Genomic DNA, 16,123 nt, shown 5'->3' on the forward strand with positions numbered 1-16,123 from the left:
TATAGTCAAGTTGACCAATTCAGATTACAGCAACTCCAAGTGGACTCAGACCACACAAGCATGACAAACTGAAGTGAAAACTTAAATTTATTTGCAGTCCAGCAACAAAAGTAATGCTTTTAATCTACAGCCATACCAAACCTCATATTGGGCCTCACGTTCAGTTCAAACAATTGAATACATCAGCAACACATTTAAAAGACTTCACTTTAAGGCAACATAAAGTGCGTTTCCATAAAACTATACAAAATACTCAACTTAAAGAGAACCTTTTGGCTCACATACCAGACTGCTGGTAAAGAAATTATAAAAGGACAAAATGATTAACTCATTTTGATACAGGAGCTTTTTGTGACGTCTTTTTGGCTTGGTCCACCTTCTCCACAGATTTGATGACCCCAACAGCAACAGTCTGTTTTAAATCCCTTACAGCAAATCGACCTGATAGAAAAAAGAGTGATTTTAAAACATGGCTTTTTTAGCAGTATTTTGAGCACTTAAAATCCAGCGCCTTACCCAGAGGTGGATAATGAAAGAAGCTCTCCACACATAGGGGTTTGTTAGGGACGAGTTTGACTGTGGCACCATCTCCTGACATCAGGTACTGGGGCCAATTCTCCAGTTTCTTCCCCGTACGCCGATCTAGCTTCTCCCTCAGCTCAGCAAAACGACAGGAAACATGGGTCGTGTGGCAGTCCAGTACAGGGGAGTAACCAACCTTGATTTTGCCTGGGTGGTTCAGCATTATGATCTGTTGAAATGCACAAGAGAATCAATAACTAGTTTGTTAGCCAGAGTTCATAACGATGTCAAAAGCATAGCTACCTGAGCAATAAAACTGTTGACATCCGACGGAGGGTCCTGCTGTGCATTCCCTGCTACATCACCTCTCCGAAGATTTTTTACAGAGACATTTTTAATGTTGAATCCCACATTGTGGCCAGGGAGGGCAGTCTGAAGCCCCTGGTGATGCATCTCAATGGACTTGACCTCTGCAGTCAACTTCGCTGGTGAGAAGGTCAGAACCATTCCAGGCTTCAGGATCCCCGTCTCAATCTTACCCACAGGGACGGTGCCAACACCTGGGGGCAGAGCATATGTCAAGGGTACCATCCAAAACGGATTTAAATTGAGACCTTGCCCACTTGGCAGTTTAACCCACCACCAATCTTGTAGACATCTTGTAGGGGAAGGCGCAGTGGCTTGCCCGCATTACGCACTGGAGGAAGTAGGGATTCGAGCACCTCCAACAAGGTTCGACCATTTGAATGGCCTTCTTTCCTCTTGAGCTTCCACCCTTTGAACCATGGCATCTGAAACAAAACATACAAGCAATCAAGATCAGCAGCTCTATCAGGGGTGCCCAGTCCTGTTCCTGGAGATCTACCAGTCTCCAAAGTTGAGCTCCAACCCTGATCAATCACACCTGAACCAGTTAATGAAGATCTTCAGGAGCATGTGATAATTACAGACAGGTGTGTTGAAGCAGGGTTTGAGCTAAACTCTGCAGGTGGGTAGTAGTCCAGGAACAGGATTTAGGCACTCTTGTCTAGATGTTCATGGGGTGTGTAGAGTGGCCTCACCTTCTGAGATGGGGCAATCATGTTCTCACCAATCCAGCCAGAAACAGGTATGAAAGGTACAGCACCAATCTCAAAGCCAATCTTCTTTATAAACACAGAAACATTCTTCACCACCTCATCGTAGCGTTTCTGGCTGAACGGTGGCTCGGTCAGGTCCATTTTGTTGACGCAAACCATGAGCTGTTTGACCCCAAGGGTGTACGCCAGCAAAGCATGCTCTCTTGTCTGACCATTGCGAGAAATCCCAGCCTCAAATTCACCCTTTGCAGCAGAGACAATCAGTAGAGCAGCATCAGCCTAATTAGTAAAGAAATTGCCATTTTATTCAACTAGATTGTATAGGTAATACCAGAAAAAAGAAATCCAGATAACCACTCAAGAGGTAAACCTCTGAATAGCATCAATACCTGAGAGGTCCCTGTGATCATGTTCTTGATAAAGTCACGATGGCCAGGTGCATCAATTATGGTAAAAGTGTATTTTTGAGTGTTGAATTTCAGCAGGGAAATGTCAATTGTAATGCCACGTTCCCTTTCTGCTTTCAATTTGTCCAACACCCAGGCATACTTGAAGGAACTCTTTCCCATCTTCAAAAGAAAAAGAAAAGTTAAAGTCTACCACCTAAACAATGATAATACACAATTTAAGTTAATACTAACCTGGGTTGCAGCCTTCTCATACTTCTCAATAGTTCTATGGTCAATTCCTCCACATTTGTAAACCAGTTGACCAGTGGTTGTGGATTTACCACTGTCCACATGGCCAATGATGACCAAGTTAATGTGGATCCTTTCTTTAGCCATATTATAGTTAAAGTAATTAAAGTTTTAGACCGCAATTACAGAACTTCAAATGTATGCCTTGTTCCTAGCATGATTTAAACCCACAGTGGAGCTTATATAGTAACTAATTGGGAAGGATTAGTTACGGATGATGGTGATTGAGTCCTGGTGTGATCAATAACCGCTGAAATAAGACCACGCCCACAATTAACTAGAATATAAAGCTACAATTTACTATATTATAAAAATATCATATCCATAATTCTCTCTCAACACAAAACACATAGGCCTACTAAAATTCTTCTTCTTCATAAATCAAAGTAAAGAGTTTGTTATTTCCTTATAACTGTAACATTCACAATCTTTCTATCATTTTTCATCTAGCCTATTTATTTTTATTTCTTGACGGCAGTGGCGGCTATAATACCAGCTCCATTTTTATTCCATTATAGCTATTAATAAATAATGTATTTCTCATGCTTTTATTTCAGGTTCGGATTAAGCGTCGTAATAAAAAATAAAATAAATAAAAAAGTGTGATCATTGCTGCTGTTTTACTGTAACTGATTGACTATTTAATAGGTTGTTTGAATTTTTTTTCAATATAGATGGGAATTATATCAAAGTTTCAAGTAGCCTATGGCTCGTCACGTGAATATGACATTATGTGTGATTGGGTGACAGAAAACTTGTTGCATTTGCACAGGTTTACATAACAGGAATGAGTTCATCCGTCAGGTGTGTCGCATAAGTGTTGGCCGGCAGGGGGCGTGTTGAAACAACTACATAAACTTTAGTTATATTAAAACAAATCGTCGCGTGTCTAATGCACACGAGAGTATATAGAATTTAAAGTCATGTCCTTGGTTTTCATATTTTATGATGATGTGTGGTGCTTTATTTAAGCGTTTGGTTTAACATGCAAGAACACAATGACGTTTTATTAACCCGGAAATAACAGTCGGTAAGACAGCTGAGAGCGAGAGAGGCTCAGATACAGAGAAGGAGAGAGAGAGATCTAAAGCCTTCTCCCTGGAGCTTATAGCGTGCTACCTGGACTACATACGTTTTCCCCCTCATTGCTTCGAATTCAAAGGTGCGTTTTCGTTCCACTCTTATATCTTTATGCTGCACGTACTGCGCTTTATTGTGTATATTCATAACTCAATGCATGGTTGCTGTAGTACAAGCATGTGACTGAGCGGTACGTGTGCTTTCAGCACGATGGCACCCGTGGCTATCCGTTGTTTGAAAGCGTATAGACAGGAACAAATTAAATATTATTGTATGACGATGTTTAAATGCATTTATGGGTGGAATAAAGTAAAACAGATTTGTGTCATACAATGCAATGCTGTGGAACTTCTGCCATGCATTGTGCAACACAGGGTTTACACTTTTCATAAGCAGAAATAGATACTATTGCTGTTCTGTTTCCATTGTCATGGAAAACCCTGAAATATCAGGATATTTAAAAAATGTGATAGGTAAGGAAACGTCATGGAATTTTATTTTGTATCTTAAAAAACACATGTAAATGTCTAATTACACATTTTCTGGTCATGCTCAGGTCTACAACATTTCTTTGGCTAGAAATGTCTAATATAAAATTATTTGTAAAAGTATTGACCGATCGTGAAAATTCATTAGTCAAAGGTCCATCTTGGAATCTGCTTTTGAACAGATTCCAAGTGGTTACTGTACATTGTAATCTAGTGTTCAAGTGTAGTGCACTAAATGTCCAATGTAGGGGTCATTTATCCACGTGCAGTTTAATGAAAGTACTTGCAAAACATGTTGTTTCCAAACTGATTAAGATGTCAGAATTGTTTGATTGGCTTATTAAAATCATTAGTTTGATGTAGGTATTTATTGGTAGGCTATGTAAATCAAAATGATGAATATAGTCTTATCACTTTATAAACCTCCTCATATATTACGCTGGCATTTCCAAATATATACCATTGGATAAATATCTGTCATCATAGTTATTCATGTGGAGCTACTGCGTTCATATCATTCGATTAACATCTTATCACCTCTCTTTCCTTTTATGGTATGTAGGTGAGGCTTGAAGTCAAGCATACAGGAAGACTCTGATGTGGTTTTTTTTGACACTTTTTGCGCACTTAGCCGATATTTTAAGTCATAGCTATATTGTGATTTTTATTTTTTTATATGTGTAACCTGTTTGCTTGTGTTGGAGGATGTTGCCTGCTGGGATTGCATTTTATATCATTGTTGTGCATGGAGTAAATTGGATGGATCATCATTTATGTAAGTTTGATAAAAATATAATGGGCTTGGTGATTATGGATATAATCTTGCACAATATAGACGCATATAAAATAAAAAAAAAATCAGCAAGAATGCATTAAATTGATCAGAAGTAAGATTTAAAAGTAGTCTTCAAATAAATGCTTTTCTTTGTTACTCAAAGAATCATAAAAAGAAAATGTATCACAGTTTCCAAAACGTATTTATCACTATCAGCGCAACTTTTAACTTTGATGATGATGAGAATTTTTTTTTTTTTTGAGCCGCAAATCAGCTTATTAGACTGATTTCTGAAGGATCATGTGACACTGAAGCAACTGGGCTGCTGAAAATGTAGTTTTGCTATCACAGGAATAAATGAGTAATACATATTTTAAAATGTATTCAAATAGAAAACTGTTTTTACTTTATTTTTGATCAAGTCACTTGATCAAGGCTTCTTTCCAAAACTTGGACCAGGTTTCAGGCATAGCATGCTTTGCTTTGCCTGCATGTCAGACCATGAGGAGTAAACATTGTGGGTCTGCTTGTTTAACGGACAGACGTCGTGAATAAAGGTACTCGTAATCTGCTTCTGTATCTGATGTGGAAGTGATAGGTGTGTCCATTAGTGTTTGTTTGCTTGTTTGAGAGAGGACTGCCTTAGTAAGAATTTAGATTAATGGTATACAATTGTATTTAACAGTCCACAATTGAAGAAGCTTTGAATGAATTTTGACCTTAACTGTATTAAAGGGACTATATATAAGAATTTTCATGTATTAATTGCTTTTTTTATTGTCCATGTGTGAACAGCTTGTAATTAATACGAGACCTACCCCGACTCCCTAGGTCATTTAAAGTTTGTAGTTGTCTGATTTTTATGTATTACTCGGGACGTTTTTACTGGGTTTGTACAGTGTTCAGGGTAATGCCGAAAGAGCCATTCTGTACTGTAATGTCAATGTGTCCTGTAAAGAAAAGGGATTAATTCAAACTATTGTCTGACATAGCCAGTCCATAGTATCAAATATACTTTATAATAAAACCTATCATAACAGTGCAATTTTAATTACCTGGGGCCTCATTTATAAAACTGTGCGTAGGATCCTTACTAAAAGTGTACGTGCGCCCGAAAGCCAAAAATGGCGTACGCAAAAAAATATTCAGACTTATAAAACCGTTCGTACGCCAGAACCTGCGCAGAATTCACTTTATAAATCCCAGTCAGCGGAAGATTGTGCGCACATGCGTCTCCTCCCCGAAATAACCATATATGGAGCTTACAACGCCTAGTTTTACTATGCATATCCTCATCTGCATATAATTTGCATATAATTATTCATCCACGTGATAACGTTTAACGGTACAAGACACATTACATTAATAAAAATCAAGTAGTTGCCTATCCTTGCCTTGTTTTTGAATACATAAATCAAATAGTGTAAAATACATTTCAGAGAAAGTTTTTTTCTCAATCTTTTCCACTGGCCGAATTGTATTTTTAATTGATTTCTATTTTTAATGGAAACGGATAGACCTTGTGCATTATTTGCAGCTAAACTATTTTCTCAGACAATCTGGTATTATCATGATAAGCAATCATCTCTGTGGTTAAAACATTAAAACACAGCACGCCACAGGAAAAGTGTTCAAAAGCATCGCATCCACAACAAATATTTCTATTGATTGAATATAAAAAATGTTGTAACTTCTCAGTATGATTTCATGTTTAAGTGTTTAAATATTTGAATGGCATATTTAATCTAAATGTTTATATCAGAAGTAAAACATAGTTTAAATCATTATTTTATTTATTTAAACTGCGTCAGTTTCACTAAACGGCCCAACGCGCTCGCTGACGCGGACATTTAAGAAGGGATGGATATTTGCTTCAAGTGACAGGCTTGGTGAGTGAAATTATATTTGTATTATCTTTCTGCAGATGTTTCATTTTCTTTAGATTTTCTGTCTAAAAGTGACCAAAAAGACACTAATCTCCAGCTCACCATCGGTGTCGCCAAACTGCTCCATCTCCAAAACGTTCGTACGCATGGGTCAGAGTTTGCGTGCAGGTGCGCAAATTTTCCCGTCAAGTTTGTTTTCCCGTCAAGTGGCGTACGCCTCTTTCAGGGCGTGTTTTGTGCGTACGCAACGGTTATAAATGAGGCCCCTGATCTGTCGACATGGTGCCATTGAATTGCAGAGCTTGTGCAAACATATCCACATCGCTATGATCAGATGCTTCTTAACTGCTGTTTTCTCACCGCTGTCATTTTTGTTGGTCATTTTGTGAGCGGCGTTGGGATGTTCATTAACAGTATATCGCTGCAAAGGTACTTCTTTTTACCTCTAGGCGAAGAACGAAAAAGAACTTTGCCGCGAGTATATGGGGACTTTAAATCACGTTTAGTTTCTTGCAGTTTCTGAAGTCTACATATAGCCCCTTTAAAGTGGTTGGGTTTTTAAACTATACTTCTCTCTGTGCTCTTGATTCATGGATAAAATATCAGCTGTAATATTTGCGCAGTGCATATTTCATTGTTAGCTGCAAAAGTGGAAATTCCTTAGATTTTTTTTGTTGAGGAAACTAAGTGAATTCAAACCTGTTTTTTTGGAAAGCTCATGAATATTTTTTTATTGTTAGAGACCCCATGAAATGGTATGATGATGAGCTCTGTTTTCTTTCTGGTGTTGATGCATTTCCACTTGAAACAGGAAATTGCATTGGGACAGCTGATCCCTTTTTTAAATATACAGTAGTTTGTCACTGCCCAAACAAAAATATATTGAGACACTTCCTTCGCAATCAGTGAGAAAGAAAATAAAGTAAATACTTAAAATACTTCAATAATTAAATTAATAATTAAAGTGTTCGCATATCCAAAGACACTCCATGATTTGATTGCAATCCAGTCAGTCTGTTGAGATAAAAATAATTTTTACCCCTGTGATATATATGAGTATAAGATGAGTATCTTTGGTATGTTTTCCTGGATTTAAAATATAAAATAGATTTTTTTTATAAAAATTTTTTTTATAAATTTTTTGAACGGTAGCCTAGTGTAATTTCAGGTGTGCACTATAGTTGTCCTCAAAGCTAACAGATGCACCCACAGTCACTTTACTCCAATTTTTATCTTACGAGCCCCAGTGTGCATACATTATTGTAATTAGCACTTATTGCTAATCTTTTCATTCCAGTAAGAATGTTAGTTCTAAGAAAAGTGTTTTGTGTGTTTGGAGGTTAGTGAAGGATTGGTGCTGTAAAACTCTCACAAGAATGCAGTGTGCAAATCAGTGATGGCCGATGTACATTTTGTAATTGAAGCAGTGCACTCTTTCCTCATTTTCTTTAACATTAATTTAAGCAATTTTATGAGAAGAATTATGTGTTGGGCGTTTAGTTAGTTAAATCATAGCAAATGTTATAGTGGGATAAGTGTGATCTCAATAGGCCTGTTGTTTTAATAGTGCTAATCTGTAGAATTTGCCTATGAAAGACATAAGGAAGCTTATTGTTAGTGCTAATCTTTCTTCTGAACTGGCTCGCGAAACTTCCTGTTTTACCTCATTGGCCTTTACCACTGGAAATGAACATCATAGTTCTTATGCGTGTGCTTGTCTTGTGATGCTTTTTACGTTTTGTAGATATTTTTTAAAGAATGTTGAAGGTTGAATGATGTTTTAGTGTTACGTCATTAACTGATATGTGTTGTTAAGCCTCAAAAGCACATATAAATGCCCCTGTGGACTTGAATAGATTTTTTTTTTTAACCTCAGGTGATCTCTGTACTCTGTCTTGCAGAAGCATGTAATGTCTGTCTTAATGTCATGTCTCCACATGTCAACCAGTAACTGTTGAGCTGAGTAGTGCGATTTCCCTTGATTGCCATATCAGGATTCTAAAATTTAAATTGTGAAGTAAATAGAAATGAAAACATTTGACACACACATCTGGCACTTGTACCCATGTGGTTGAAAGGAAATGAAAAAGAAAATAAGATTTTTTCCAACTACTATTGATTTAAGGAGGTGTGAACTTTGCAATCTCTCTTCCACTCAGGGTTATTATAGTTAACCAAAACTAAAAGCATACAAAAAAAATTCCATCACTACTAATAAAATAATGGTTAACTGAAATAAAATAAAATATCAAAAATGTGTTTTATTTAAGCTAGTTGCCCCCCCCCCCCCCACACACACACCCCCACACACACACACACACAAACACAAACTATTACTTTACCTTTAGCTAAGATTAAAATAAAAATGGAAAATATAAAAACAAAAACTAATTCAAAATATGAATAAATTCACTGCCTTGCAAAACAAAATTTGGATTTGGATTGTTTGGATTTAAATGGGCAAATGCTTAAGAGTCTATGATTGGATCATTATTGCTGTGATTAGGCTATGTTTCTAGGATGTTATATGTTTGGCAACAGTTCTTCTAACCCTAATTGATGAAGTGTTCAGCTTTTTGTTTCTTAAACGACTATGTTGGAACACCATGGCCATATTCCAGGATGACAATGTCAAGATTCATCAGGCTCAAGTTGTGAAAGAATGGTTTGGGAGGGATCATGAAGAATCTTTTTCACACATGAAATGGCACCTCTGAGTCGAGACCTTAAATTCATTTAAAGTCTTTAGGATGTGCTGGAGTAGACTTTACAGAGTGCTTGACTCGCCACAAGATCTTGACCAAAAATTGATGCACCTCTTTATGGAAATACCACCTCAATATTAAGAGGTGCATACATTTTTTTTATTATCATTTTCTTTTTGCGATCTCGCTAGTTTCCAGTGATTTCTTTCTGATTAGTTTTCTGATAAAACTTCCATTTCTGGGTGAAATTATGAGTTTGCGTGATGTTGTTCCAGAGAGGTGTGTTACGGGCTGGTTTTAGTGAAGTGCTGCGGAGCTTCTGGCCCGACAGTGGAAATGCAGCTTGTTTTTGGGCTCGGTGCTAAAGCCCGGCCCGGCCCGTTGAAAGCCATATCTCGCACTGGCCCGACAGTGGAAAAGTGGCTATTGATGACCTCAAACTTTCAGGCGGCAGGTACATCGGCAGATTCCGCCATAGTCGTTCACTGTGTGTGTTGCATGCATAGCGTGTACGTGAATGTTGGGGCGGATGCATCAAAATCGGGGTGTGATCCTTTTAGGTTGTGTTTCGTGTTTGTTTTGGAGATTTTGTTTTGGTAGGCAATTTCAGAGAGGCTAGCAATAGCAAGCTTTGAAAGCATGAGATCCCACCCTCCCTTCAGAACGCTCTCCAAAGCCACTCCTCCTCCAGAAGACATGAACAGCAGAGTCTGCTAAGACGAGAGACGGCTTTCAATCCCTCATGTCTCAAAGCACATAACATTACAATAATATTGAATGTAAACAACTTACCGAGCTCTTACTTGTACCACCTGACTGCTGCAGATTCATTTCATCATTGATATATTGACCTAGAAATGCATAAACGGCTCCGGGTTGAAAGTCACAGTTTGCCATCTCGTAATTATGGTTACGGCAATTTCCAGCAACTTCTTTCTGCTGGTCTATCCAAAGCTGCACGGGTGGAGATTAGAGAAAGCTTAACCAATTTTATTATAGACTTTTTTTCACAACCCAACCAAATCCTAATGAACACATGTAAGCCCTGCCTTATATTGTATTCCTTAAAAAAGAAAACATTTTGTAAGTTAAATGTTGCAGATGCCAATTATGTCTTTAAAGATACAAATACAGACACACAATGAAATGTCATGTAGATTTAGTTAAATGTTTTTGGTAAAAGTCAGACCTGTAGAAAATTGTTAAATGGGAAATTAGAATTTAATTGCCCAATTAAATTGCAGTTCTGTAATTTCTTTTGTTTGGCAACAATGAGCCTGTTTTCAGATTTCACTTCGGCTGTGTCACTTTGACACTCTACATATATTGTGTGCCCACTGCGTCTCCTCCCACTCGTTTCCATGGTGAGGATGGCTGAACAACCGGCACAGATGACTTGCCAACAGTTGGGAAGGAAACCCAACAATATCCATCTGTTGCATTTTACATGCCAATATTCAGTAAAGCAGAATACTAGATTTTCTGCTTTCAGTCAGAAAACATGAGTGACGTGATCATGATTTAAATACAGCTGAATAAAAGCAACATAGTGAGTGCTGTCTGAGGTGATGTCTGAGGTGTCCCAGGGCCTAAAGAGGATATGAGTCAAGCTTGTTTTTGCCTTATTAGTCAGCTCATGACTCTTCATGCTTGAGGCTTTGGCTGGTTTTAGATGGTCCACCACGGGGCTTCACATTTACCCTTTTGCCCAAAAGAAAAGGTTTATTAATCTGCGTTAAGACATTTATGTGTGAATTTACTGGGGGTGGGAGAAAAATACCGATGCAACGTGAATCTCTCTCCAACGATTCTGGATTGATACTGAGAATTTCAGAATCGATTCTGAGCTTAGTTTTTAACCGCGTGTGTGCTTTAGAAACATATTCTGCTTGCTTCCAATTCCTCACACACACACCAGTCGAACTTGGCATAAAATAATCTTTCATAAAGTTTAGAAAGGTTGAAGAGAATTACAAAGACATTTGCTGGCTTCATTTGCTTCAATTACTTGACATGTTACGCTTGCAGTGTGCGGTCTCACCCACTGGTGTTTTCCTCAAATGCTCTACGGAGGCATCATTCATTTATGTAGTTTGTAATGCAGCAGGCTTATATATTAAAAATATGAAACTTACTGACAGAAGACTGCTTTCAATTTCAAATGCTCACTTCGCTTTGTGAATAGTGCTTGTGTATGTGTCTGTGTGTGCGACTCTGTAAATGTGGTTAAATGTACTATAGTTGCATCTCAAAATGCTTTAATGATGCGGAATTAACATTAACACAGTCAGTTATGTTTTAAGAGATTAAACAGACAGGACAAAAACATCTTAGATTTCAAAAGAGATCTGTGCATTAGTGTGAATGCAGCTTATTAGATTTCCTGCTGTCTATGATGTCATTAGTAATAATCAAACAACAGTAAAGATGTGAGGGAGAAAAATCACTCGCTGCTCTTGACTAGAAAATGTTCAGATTCTGAAAGCACTTTTTGTTTATTGCTTGTAATGTGTCTTTGTTCCTCTTTTTTATTTACTAGCTTTTGTTTTAAAGCTATATATTAGTTTGTTTTAAATTCTTAAAACATTTGTTTTAATACTTTTTTTGTATTTTATACATTTGCAATTATTTTAAAAAGTACTTATAATTACATACGTAATTAAATAAAGAAAAGATTTTAAGATTTTCAAGTTGGTAAACTAATAAGAAAAAAGTAGATCAAAAATGGTTTTGGAATTGGATCGTGACTCGGATCGTGAGGTCCCTAAAGACTTACACTTGCTAGAATGTTTCATCAAATAATTTTAGTTGGTAATGTTTATATATTCACAAATTAATTTAAGTAAAGTATTTAACCTAAAACCATAAAATGTAAGGGGGAAAAAAATGCAGTTTTAACTGTCCGGGTATTAGGGCTGGGCAATATGGCCCACAAAATGATCACGATAAAAAATTTAATATCAGTCGATATTGATAATAATTATTACGATAAATGCCAAATCTTTATTTCTTTCGAGTTTAAAGGCAAATTTTTGCTCCCAAGTAAAAGTTGGAAAAACCAGAGTGTTAATTGTGGTTTTAAACAGCTCTTTATTGTAAGAACATAAACTCTTGACACTTTTCCAGTCATTTTTTTCAGTAACAAAATAAATATCTTCATAGAAAAAAATAATTTCTTAGTTTCTAAATGTGCTAACGGGAGACATTGTTTCATGAAACAGGTTTGTGTTGCCTGACTTTGTATCTTCAGCACAGTTTTCAGTGCAGGCTGCAACATTAATAATATTACATGTTTTGTCTCTTAAAAATGCACATTTGACAGTAGCTTGAGTTGACAGTAATAGTAGTAGTAGCTTGTGTTAGGATGCAGATGTAAATTTCTGTTCATTAACAAAAACAGTGACGTGTAAAAATTGTAACAGCTCATTTTTAAATGGTAAAATTTTAATATTCTGACTGTTTGAGTATTATTAAAATTTACCATTGGTCTTCCATAGTAGCATACATTTAGTTCATGATAACCACAGTTAAAACCACACATATTGCAAATCAGAGAGCATATCGTCGCTGCCCGATGAAACTCACGTATGTCCAAAACGGTTACTTTTCAGGAAGTGAAAAAAAAACACTGTAATTTCAAAAGCAGTTGAACGTAGCGTTGTCATACTTGGTACGGCATCTTTAAATGTAACCATATTCTTGCCAGTGTAATGATATAATCCACATTTGACCAAAATCGAGTTTAAATGGACATACGTGCATATTTTACAGTAACGGTGGTCGATACGCTTTCTTCCGATCATTAATTAGAATGGCCAAGTCGCGTTTCATATTGACAGATGAATAGGCTACGCTCAGTTTATTAAATAGCCTACGTCTCAGTTTATTAAATACGCTCAGTTTATTAAATGTCTTTTGCAAACTATGAAGGGACAGTGAATCAATACACTAACATGGCAATGCTAGACAGATACTTTGTTTGCACAGTCCTACCGTAATTTTGTCACTCCTCTCCACTCCTAGACGTACGTCTGGCGTCAGGGGGGAAAAGTTTACCTCGATAAAGTTAGGCCTACTGTAAAGGAAAGTCATTGTCTCACCAGGCTATGTTTAATTGGCACTGTATTGCAGAAAAGAAAAGTGAAACTTAAGATGAAACTTCACAAGACCGGCGAGATGCCTCCACAGGGTGGGACTGGGAGATACGTGGCGTGATTGACAGCTTTGACACCAAATGGATATACGTGAAAATCAGATGACATGATTTCACAACTTTTCATTGGTCATTTAGATACGTGAAGCATACTGTATACGGAAATTAAACTGGACATTCGATCCATCGAAAAATATCAAAATCGGCAAAATGGACATACGCGGTTTTCATCGGACAGCGACGATATGTTCTGTAATAATACAAAAAACAATGTTGAGGGAACAACGGTTGCTAACTTTCAGATTGCCCTACAAAGTTGTTTGTTTGTTTATTTATTTTAAACTTCAATGTACTTGAGGGTGAACGTGAAACCATTTTAAAGAAGAAATATTATTTTGGAGTGAAATCCAACACCCATTGATTCTGTGTTGGTCATATTGCAAAGAAAGTGCCTCACTAGATGTTTAAGTGCTTATTGATCTGTTATCATCAGGAGATTTGATAACACACACCTTGTTGATTGGTTTTTCATTCTGTATCATCAGGATACAGTCACAGTCCGCCTAAGAGAACATGAGTTTCAACCTTGGTCGAATGATTCTTGGTCATATCATTTCCACTCAACTAAATATTAGTACAACACTGACTGTTCAATGGAACCAGTTGCTTTGCTTCAGTTGTTTGGAAGATGATCTTCATAGTTAAGCGTTTGTCAGACTCAGTTTCATTCTATGGTCCGTTTTAGGAGTCACACTAATCCAGGTTGAGGTTTTAGACGTACACATGCTTTCTCTGGTCCTCAAATGCTTTGTGTAAGAAACGTAGATGATAATTTTTCAAAAGGTTTTCTTATGTTGTGTATAATATACTGAGGACAGTTACGGATGACGTGCATGTGAGCGTGTCTCTACTTACTGTTGCTTTTGTCAGCTGTTAGTTGTGCTTATATTTGCTATGTCAGCTTCCTTCTAACCCATGCTGCTGTCTCACCGACCTCTTCGATTTCACCTTCAGGGACAGTAACCACACTGTTTTAGTGTGGGTCAAAGCAAATAGACAGCACTAGGGGTGTGGGGGTAAAGACAGTAATTGTGAAGGCAGTAAATAATGTTGTTAGATGACTCAACCTCCCACTGCAAGCAGTTTCTCTGCATTTGTTATCTTCTAGACAAGGTCTGTCTTGGGTAAATAAAAGCCTACAGTTAGCGTAGGCTTAAGCCTGTGCAGTTGTGTGTACTTTCTGCACTTTAAAGGGATAGTTCTCCCAAATTTTGTGTCATCATTTACTCACCCTCATGTTCTTCCAAACCCATATGACCTCATTTCATCTGTGGGATACAAAAGGAAAACATTTGTATAATGTACTGGGTGTTTTTTTCCATGCAACTAAACAATGAACAGGACTGGAAAAAGACACCAAGCATTTTACCAAAATAGTAGACCATGTGACTTCTGAGCTGTATGTCTTTATGTAAAGAAACAGACTAAAAGTCATTATTCACTTGATATCTGCTCTTTTCTTGTGTTCGATTTGTGAAAAAAATAATTAATTTGAACCAGATCATTTCAATGAATCAGTTGATCCAGTTCACAGAACCAGAGTGAATGACTACATAATGTAGAATGTAAACATTCACCTTCATAATGCAAAATGGGATTTTGAGGATATTGCAATTTAAACTTTATCTCATGTAAACACAATACATAAATCAACCTAATGCTATTTAAGCTCATAATCATAGTTTTACACGATTATAGTTATACTATGTGTAACCATACGTATGCCAATAAACAGGCATATAAATATAATCACATTATTACTGCTCTGACCAAAGTGCACATGTACTCGGACGTACACGGATGATGCGTGTTGTTCACACAGCTTCATAAATGAACTCTGTGATTTTTCCCTCCGCTCCGAATCGCTGAACTCTGTCAACACAATTCAATGTGCACCTTACCTTCATCCAGCGAAGAACACGACGGCAGCGTAGGCAACCGCAGTTACAGCATTGCTATGTTCATCACCGCACCGAATATCCAATATATCCATAGAAATTTGTTTAGCATTTTACGCAAGTTGAGTAAAACGGTGGCCAGTAACACACCTACTGTATGTGAGTTCATCAAATGTGATATGCATTGGGGTAGCCTATTTGAAGAATGGTGGTAAAAAATAACCAAAATTCTTAGCGAATAATCAGAATAATAATCGTTTTTTTATGCTATAGATAATGTATTTCTATAATAAAAAAACATAGTACTTTATTTTACAGTCCTGTTCCACATGTACATATACTATGTACTTATAGTAACACTCTACATATGTATAGTATGTACTTGTATGTTATAGTAATTACAATAACTGGGTAATATCTAGGTACTAACTCTGAACCTACCCCTCAACCCCTTTTTCTTAGTGTCTGTAGCAATCTGTTGATAATGTCTTGTGCGTTAACTGTTAACATACTCAACCATGGGTTGGCTGAACTAAGTCCCAGACGCGGTTTTGGAACCAGCATACCTTGAGAAAGCAAGTTTTGGATTAATCAATCGAGAGGTTACCGTTTGACGGTAAAATAACCTTGCTTTCTGGAATACCATCCTGATTTGCTTTTAGAGTTAAACTCTGTGATGGAGTGAAAGTTTCATTCAATAATGACTTGAATTTCTGTGTTTTGCTGAAGTAAATCATATGGCATGAGTGTGAATAAATGAAAGGATTAAACTTTTTGGG

The 16,123-nt window shown here is 37.0% G+C and overlaps 2 protein-coding genes across 3 annotated transcripts in view; one reads left to right on the forward strand and one right to left on the reverse strand.

The window, feature by feature from the left end:
- Positions 1 to 68: 68 nt before the first annotated feature.
- Positions 69 to 2,455, reverse strand: eef1a1l3 (eukaryotic translation elongation factor 1 alpha 1, like 3). The gene is made up of 7 exons (XM_084103010.1): positions 2,243 to 2,455; positions 1,991 to 2,170; positions 1,584 to 1,880; positions 1,163 to 1,313; positions 826 to 1,082; positions 517 to 751; positions 69 to 441 (listed from the first exon to the last, which is right to left on the reverse strand). The coding sequence occupies exons 1-7, from the start codon at positions 2,384 to 2,386 to the stop codon at positions 329 to 331; spliced, it is 1,377 nt and encodes a 458-aa protein (XP_083959136.1). The 5' UTR covers positions 2,387 to 2,455; the 3' UTR covers positions 69 to 328.
- A 677-nt stretch (positions 2,456 to 3,132) lies between these two features.
- The window catches only part of fam49bb (family with sequence similarity 49 member Bb), a 53,406-nt gene continuing 40,415 nt past the window's right edge, over positions 3,133 to 16,123 (forward strand). Inside the window, exon 1 of one of the 2 annotated variants that reach the window (XM_084102758.1) lies at positions 3,133 to 3,461. The gene's annotated coding sequence lies outside the window, so the exon portion shown is untranslated. Of the gene's footprint in view, positions 3,462 to 4,476; positions 4,643 to 16,123 lie in introns of those variants that run through there. The other variant, XM_084102759.1, reaches the window with a different exon arrangement.

The sequence above is a fragment of the Abramis brama genome (genome assembly GCF_963993115.1).
Source record: "Abramis brama genome assembly, chromosome: 24".
Classification (NCBI taxonomy): domain Eukaryota; kingdom Metazoa; phylum Chordata; class Actinopteri; order Cypriniformes; family Leuciscidae; genus Abramis; species Abramis brama.